Source organism: Penaeus vannamei, chromosome 23, assembly GCF_042767895.1.
Source record: "Penaeus vannamei isolate JL-2024 chromosome 23, ASM4276789v1, whole genome shotgun sequence".
In the NCBI taxonomy this organism is placed as follows: domain Eukaryota; kingdom Metazoa; phylum Arthropoda; class Malacostraca; order Decapoda; family Penaeidae; genus Penaeus; species Penaeus vannamei.
The window spans coordinates 10,326,415-10,333,914 of NC_091571.1; the positions used below are offsets into that span (position 1 = coordinate 10,326,415).

At 42.6% G+C, this 7,500-nt stretch overlaps 1 protein-coding gene across 3 annotated transcripts in view; it reads right to left on the reverse strand.

The window, feature by feature from the left end:
- fid (fire dancer) overlaps positions 1–7,500 on the reverse strand; it is a 117,707-nt gene that overhangs the window by 6,127 nt on the left and 104,080 nt on the right. For all 3 annotated transcript variants that reach the window (XM_070137644.1, XM_070137645.1, XM_070137643.1), the window contains exon 8: positions 1–2,851. This exon is cut by the window's left edge and continues 90 nt beyond it. In XM_070137644.1, the coding sequence (XP_069993745.1) occupies positions 1–2,851 (2,851 nt within the window). The remainder of the gene's footprint in view (positions 2,852–7,500) is intronic.

The following is a 7,500-nucleotide window of genomic DNA, read 5'->3' on the forward strand; positions in this document are numbered from 1 at the left end:
GCGGCATGACCCTCTCCCCGGGGGTGGCTCCACCTCCTGACGAGGAAGGCACGGCACGACGGCGCTCCTCCTCCTCGCGCCGCTTGATCTCTCGGTCCAGCTCCTCGATGTCGCGCTCGGTGGGCCACCCGCGCTCGATCACGGAGCTGCCTGAGTTCGGGGAGGAGCTCGCCGAGGAGTCGCTGTCCAGGTCGTCCGTCTCGGGGTTGAAAACTTCGAAGGTGAGGAACCGCGGGACGGTCCGACGCACGATCTGCACGTTGCGGGTGCCCGTGCGCCCCGTCTTCCGGATGATCTCGACGTTCTCGCCAAGCAGCAGCGAGGACAGCTGCTGCGTGAAGCTCGTGTCGCGCTTCACTACTTGAGGCTCGTACTTCGGAATGTATTTACTTGCCTGCTGCTGCGTTTGTTGCTGCTGCTGAGGCTGTTGCTGCTGTTGTGGCTGTTGCTGTGTCTGTTGTGTCTGTGCCTGTTGTGGTGAAGAGCTCTGTAGGTTGGAGTGTGTGGAGGTAGTGGCTACAGTGGAGGTAGTTGCTTTCGTGGAAGTCACGACAGGAGGCATCTTCAGTGCTGTGGGTGGAGGTGGCCCAGCCTTGTCTTGTGAAGGGTGTGCTGATGACACTGATGGTGGTGCTGATGGCATTTCTGTAGGCACAGTAACTTTAGGGACTGGCATATGAGAGAAATATGAGCTGCTAGATGAAGACACTGTTGGTGGTGGGGTGCCTGGAGGTGTCGTCCCAGAGTGTCTTTGAACACGAGCTAGTGCTCCTCCTCCTCCACCTCTTCCTCCTCCTCCTGCTCCTGCTCCTCCTCTTAAACCTTCTTCTCCCTCTCCTTCTACTCCCGATCCTCCTCCTCGTCCAAACGAGGTCCGAGGAGGAACCACAGCTACAGTACGGATGGATTGAGCCTCCTGACTTCCTGTTGCAGGCACAGAATCAGCACTTGCCTCACTGACGGTGGTTGTGGTGGTGGGGGAGGTGTTTGGATTCGCTGTGCTCACAACAATGTCCTGATTTCCTTCCGAGGAGGGCGGGCTAAGCCGTCTGGTCTGCTGCTCCGGCCTGGTTGTCCCTCCCAGCACTTGGGTCCCCATCTTGGGCCCTGTTTTGCCCGTGGCCTTCGTGCCGAGATAGCGCGAGGGGGCAAAGTAGCGCCCTCCGGGACCTGGTGATTTAGGCGACTTGGGTGACTTTGGAGACTTGGGCGACTTGGGAGACTTCGGAGAGTGCTGCTTGTCGGAGCCCTCGGAGGACTCTGAAGAGACTGATCTGTTCCGCTCCTTGTCTGCCCCCGGGACGATGCCAGCCTGCCCTGGCTTAGGCACAAAGATGACTGAGACACAGCTGTCCTCAGAGTCTAGGCTAGTATCGCTTTGGAAGCTGTTCTCCTTTGAGCTGTCAGAACTTTCCTCGCGGGATGACTTCCTGTCGCCAGGTTCTCTGCCGAGGAACTTCTTCTCCATCCCGCGTGTCGCTGATTTGTCACCCCCGCCGTCGGTGCTGTCGCTCGATCGCCCCATCTGAAATATGCTTTGAGCTTTGGGTTTGATCTCGTTGTGTTTCTTGCTGCTGGATGCCTGCTGGTCGTCTTCGCCTTCCGGCAGAGGACCTGTCGATGGCTCGCCCTCCCGTCCAGCGCTTCCTTCATCAGCTGTTGGTTTTGTACCAGCTGTAACGAGGATCTCGCTCTTCCAGGACTGAAGGAGCTTCACAATCCCTGCCTTCAGAGACGAGTCCGACTTCTCTCGCTCAAAGCGGTCGAGGCTCGCTGTCCTTAGCCTCTGCTGGAGACTCTCCCTGATGTTCTGCAGCCTCTTGATCTGTGTGGCGAACAACGACTCTCTCATGGTTTCCTGCCTTTCTTCCTTGTTGCCATAAATGAGGTCCTCGTTGAGGGAGCTTTGCTTCTGAATGCTTTGTTTTAATTTTTCCTTTTCTAAAAATCTATCAATACATATATACTCATCATTTAGGGAGCTTTGTTTTATTATGCCTAACCCTTTAGGAATGCTTAAATGGTCCTTGTCATCTGTCGCAACCGGTACATTGACCACCTCGGCTGTCTTGGGAGCTTTGCTTATCTCTATAACTATTGGCATATCAATGTCATTCGCGTCACTTTCATTTATCGAAGCCTTCTGTTTCTTAAGTGTAGGTCTTTTCCTACTCACTCGAGGGCTGTCCTCCTCGCTCACCTTAGTTTCCTCCACCTTGGGTTTTTCACTGGTTACTCTAGCACTCGCGGCATCCCCTTCCACGCCCTTGGCCCCCCCGGAACACCCCCTCGCTCCCTCACTGTTAGACATCTCGTGGCTAGAGAGTGATAAACACGACGAGCTAGACTTTGAGCGTAAAACACTACCGAGGATGTCACTCACCCCCGCCCGGCCCATGTCCAATGCCTCCCTGCTAATGGACTTTTCCCGCACCGACAGCACCCCCGATGGACAGACTGGATTTCCGGGAGACCGAGGGGAAGCCTGGACAAGGTCAGTCAGGCTCTTGGACTTGGCTTTCGTGTCCGGGTCTGCCGAGGCGGCGGTCGCGTGCGGCAGGAAGGGCGCGGGCGACGGCGGGATGTCCAGCAGCGCGGGGTCTTCGGGCTCCAGATGCCGGAGCTCGATAGGCACGTCATCCAAGTTCTCCTGAGAGTCCAGGGAGCCGTCGTTGCTCACAGAAGGGCGCTGGTGGTGGTCGTCGCTGAAGGACGGCCGAGGCTCAGCCGTGCCCCCGCTCTCCATGTTGAGGGAGCGGCCATCTGACCCTCTGAAGCCCGAGAAGCTTCCCCCGTGCATGAACCACGACCTTCCTGACGATGCAGACCCTCGCCGACTGCTTGTCAGTTTCTGCCAAAATACCCATGGGATTAGCGTCGTGGGAACCGAGTAACTTTTTGATTGTAGTTAGAGGTAATTGGTCTTCTTGTTACTACTATGCCTTTTACTATGATATATTTTACAGATGTATATATTTCCATATGTCAAATGTATGTAAACATATATCACATATTTTCACTATTAATTCAATTCGTTATATAACATCACATTTAAGAGAAGAAAAGAGAATAAGTCCAAATATCAAGAGTTTAACAGAGACCATGCCAGCAGGGAAGCAACAGGACCAAGGAGAAGAAAAGATGATAATGAGAAAGACTCGACGAGTAAAGGCGCACAGCATGAGGAACAGGATGATGGTGACTAGATCAGAATTCTCTCCCGCGCGACTCGTGACTCGTGACTCGTAAAGTCCCGCTAAAGGATTCTAAAGACTCGTCCTTGACCGAAAGAAATCCTGATGTAGCCATCCATCGCGATGGTATTAGAAGAGGGAATGAGAGAAGGATGATTCGATCTGAAGTAATGATTGATGCATAACAGTGATTCATCATTCTAAAGCCATCACTTCATCATTCTCAAGTCATGATTCTCTAAAGACACATGCATGAAAGTAAGAAACTCAAAAGAAAAGAAAAAAAAAGAACTCTAAAGATCCAACAAAAATAAATAGAAAATTAGCATGCACTCATCTCTTTTAAAAATGACACTATTCAAATTGAATCCTGAAATAGACACAGAGTCATAGTAATGCTGATAAAAGAAATACACCATTGAAGAAAAAAAACAAGGATCTCAACTATAAACCTTGAAAGAGATTGATCTTAAATCTATTAGAAGGGGGGGGGGTGGAGAAAGTTGACACAAAATCGACTATCTACGAATATGGAATCTTACGACTTCACTCTCTTTCCCCTTCTTTCTTCCCCTTTCTCATTTCAGCTTACCCGTCACCAGGGAAGGAGGTAGTCCACCATGCCTCATCTTCTCACAGAGCCCTAAATACCTCAGATCCCTCATCGTCAGTATGAGGTGTGAGGAACATAACTCAAAAAGCCTAAGACGAAGACGAAGCCTAACTGACTGAACACCAGGTTTCAGATGAGTGTATCACTTGCCTGTTTATCTTGCGGGCGCGTTCAACACTTTGCTTAATAACTTTGAACATGTACTTTGAATACATACTTTAAAACAATATCGAACACACACTTCCATGTACTTTGAACAATTTCGAACACGTACTTTGAACGTGTACAATAAGTCTTACCGCAGTCAAGGTTACACGTGTCCGAATACGCACACGTCGGCATCATTTATCAAAAGTAATTATACATGGAGGATAGGATTGATCTTTGGATTACCTAATAAAGAAAAGAATAGAATAAATAAATAAACTATCTGCAAAACTAGAGTCTCAGAAATGGTGATTTAGTTACTGGAGGTGGCGGTAGAAGATACAGTGGTGAGGATTGTGGCTCATGGTGTTGGTGTCAGTTATGGTGATTGTTGATAATGATGTTGGTAGAAGTTATGGTAATGAAGATGTGTCATAGCGTTGCTGAAAGTTATGGTGATGGTGATTATGGTTAACAGCATTGATGGAAGCTATGGTGATGGTGATTATGGTTAACAGCATTGATGGAAGCTATGGTGATGGTGATTATGGGCAATATCGTTGGCGGAATCTATGATTATAGTGATTGTGGATAATGGTTTTGATAAAAAGCTATGGTGGTAGTGATTGTGGGGTAACAGCGCTGGTGAAAGATATGGTGATGGAGATTGTGGATCATGATGTTGGTGGAAGCTATGGTAATGAAAATGTGTGTCATAGTGTTGGCGAAAGTCATGGTGATGGAGATTGCGGATGATGATGTTGATGGAAGCTATGGTGATGGTGATTATGGGCAATAGCATTGATGAAAGTAATGGTGATGGAGATTGTGGATAATGGTGTTAATAGAAATGATGATGGAGGTGATACTGTCTGAAGCGATGATGATCATGATGTTGGAAATGATGGTGATTGTGGTAATGGTGCTAGTGAAAGTAGTAATGGTCATGCTGTTGGCAGTGATGGTGAAAGAGACGGAAGGAATAACCGAGGTAGTAAAGACAGTGAGAGTGAAATAATGGAAATGGTGGAAATGGTGATGGTTATAGTGATGATAGAATCTATGAAATGACAGTTTTTTTTTTTTGTTTGTTTGTTTGTTTGTTTGTTTTTTTGTATGTGTGGGTGTGTGTGAGTGTGTGTGTGGTGGTGGTGGTGGTGGTGGTGGTGGTGGTGGTGGTGGTGGTGGTGGTGGTGGTGGTGGTGGTGGTGGCGGTGGTGGTGGCGGTGGTGGTGGTGGTGGTGGTGGTGGTGGTGGTGGTGGTGGTGGTGGCGGTGGTGGCGGTGGTGGTGGTGGCGGCGGTGGTGGTGATGGTGTTTCTTTGTGTGGTAGTGATAGTGGTGGTGATGCCAGATGAATATTACTATCGTGATACTTCTAGGAATGATTATAAAGAAAGATGGTTATTAAACTGATCTAGAAAATATGTTATTGATGGATCCAATTTTTACCAAAATACAGCCTATGTGAAATAATGATGACGATGATTTTAATAATCCAAATCATGATGATGGTGATTATTATTACTATTACTATTACAAATACTACTTAGATCGCTAGTTCTTCTTCTGCTACTAATAATACTATTACAGTGTTATTACTACAATAATATTACTACTAATAATAATAGTGATAATAGCATCATCAATAATGATAATGATCATGATGATAATAACAAAAATAATAATAGTGATAATAAAAATGATAACAATCATAATCAGAATGATGATGATGGTGATGATGATTGTAATAATAATAATAATAACAACAATAATAATGATGATAAGATGACAGTAATAATAATTATTATAATACTAATACTAATAATAGTAATAACAATAAAAAGAAATAGCAATAACTATTATGATAGTAATGATAATAGTACTAATGATCATAATAACAATAATAACTATAGTAGTAGTAATAAAAATAACAATAATAATAGCAACTACAATAATAATAGTAATAGCAATAATAATAGTGATGATATTAATAACAAGGATTATAATGATAACAATATTAACAATAGAAATAACAATAATAAAAGCAATTATGATAATAATGATAATAATAATAACAATAATAATAATAATGATGATAATAATAATAATAATAATATTGATAATAATAATGATAATGCTAATAATAATGATAATGCTAATAATAATGATAATAATGATAATGCTAATGATATCATTATTGTTAATATTATTATTACCATCACTATCATCACTATCATCACTATCACTGCCATTGTCTTTATTACTATCATTTTCATTATCATTATCTTTATCATAACTGTATTATCATTACTGTTAGCAGCCTTCTACGAATACTACTACTATTATTAGTAACATGGATAATGATGATAAAATGAATAAATGATCATATAAAAATGTTACACCACTCACCTCCATTAATAAAATTATATTGTAATAATTCTAGAATCAAGTTTTATGACACAATTCGTGATAATTCATTTTCTTTCTTATCAACGGACGCGTATTTTTTATATCTTAAGAAATTGAAACTTCTAATGGTTCAAAATATTAATCATGATTCTTTTAATTACTTTTATCTGTTAGATCAATAATTAAAAAGTAATAATTATCAATCTTTGAATTGCAAAAGTAGACCGTACTTGATTTGGAAAATGAAGATAACAAGCTGAAAAAAAAATGTCGGATTTTTTGTGTTTATTAGATAAGGGATAAAATTGGGTCGTGATTAGTTATATCATAGAATTGGGTAATATAAATGAAACATATTTCATGCAATTACCAGGATTAAAGTGATAAAATTAGACATTTACTGTACTTCTCAACGTAATTACGGTATCGACAAATAAACAAAAACATCCTCCATGATAACTAGTTTCATTACAAAAAAAAGCTAATTTACTGTTTACTGTACATTAATTACTGAGTCTTCAAACTAATTAGGATTTCAAGGAGATTTGTACTCTTAATACTCTTTCACATACATCGAAATTTCCAGCCAAGATCTAACATGCAAAGTCTATCTTTTTTTTCTATTTCTCTATAATTTCTTTCGCTCTTTTTTTCTTTACACTTGCACAAAGGAAAATCACATCTTTAAATAACTGTCAAAAAGTCCTCATGGGAATCTAAATACTTTTTTCTCTCTCTGTCATTAACAAAAATAATTTACACCGTATCTAAGAAAAATCTTTTTGGTGCACATGTCTCTAAAAGCAATAAAGAACATGCAGTGCAGTTGCGTGTGTAGGGTACAGCAGTATCTGGTGTGTGTTTACTAAGAAAAAAAAAGGAAAAATCTTTATCTAACAGGTCAAAAAGGGTATAAAGTCTTGAAAATGTTTTTAAAATCGTTCAAAAAGTAATATATCCCTCTAAGGTAATTATCGTAGAGGGAGAAAAAGGGGGAGGGGGGTTGTTGGGTGAAGTTGAGGCCATCCGATAGGCATTCGAACGCAGGGATCACGTTCGAACGCTGGGTTGAAAATATCTTTGAACTAAAAGAAGGTTCATCTAAAATTGAGCACCAATCTGTGATGGCCACAAC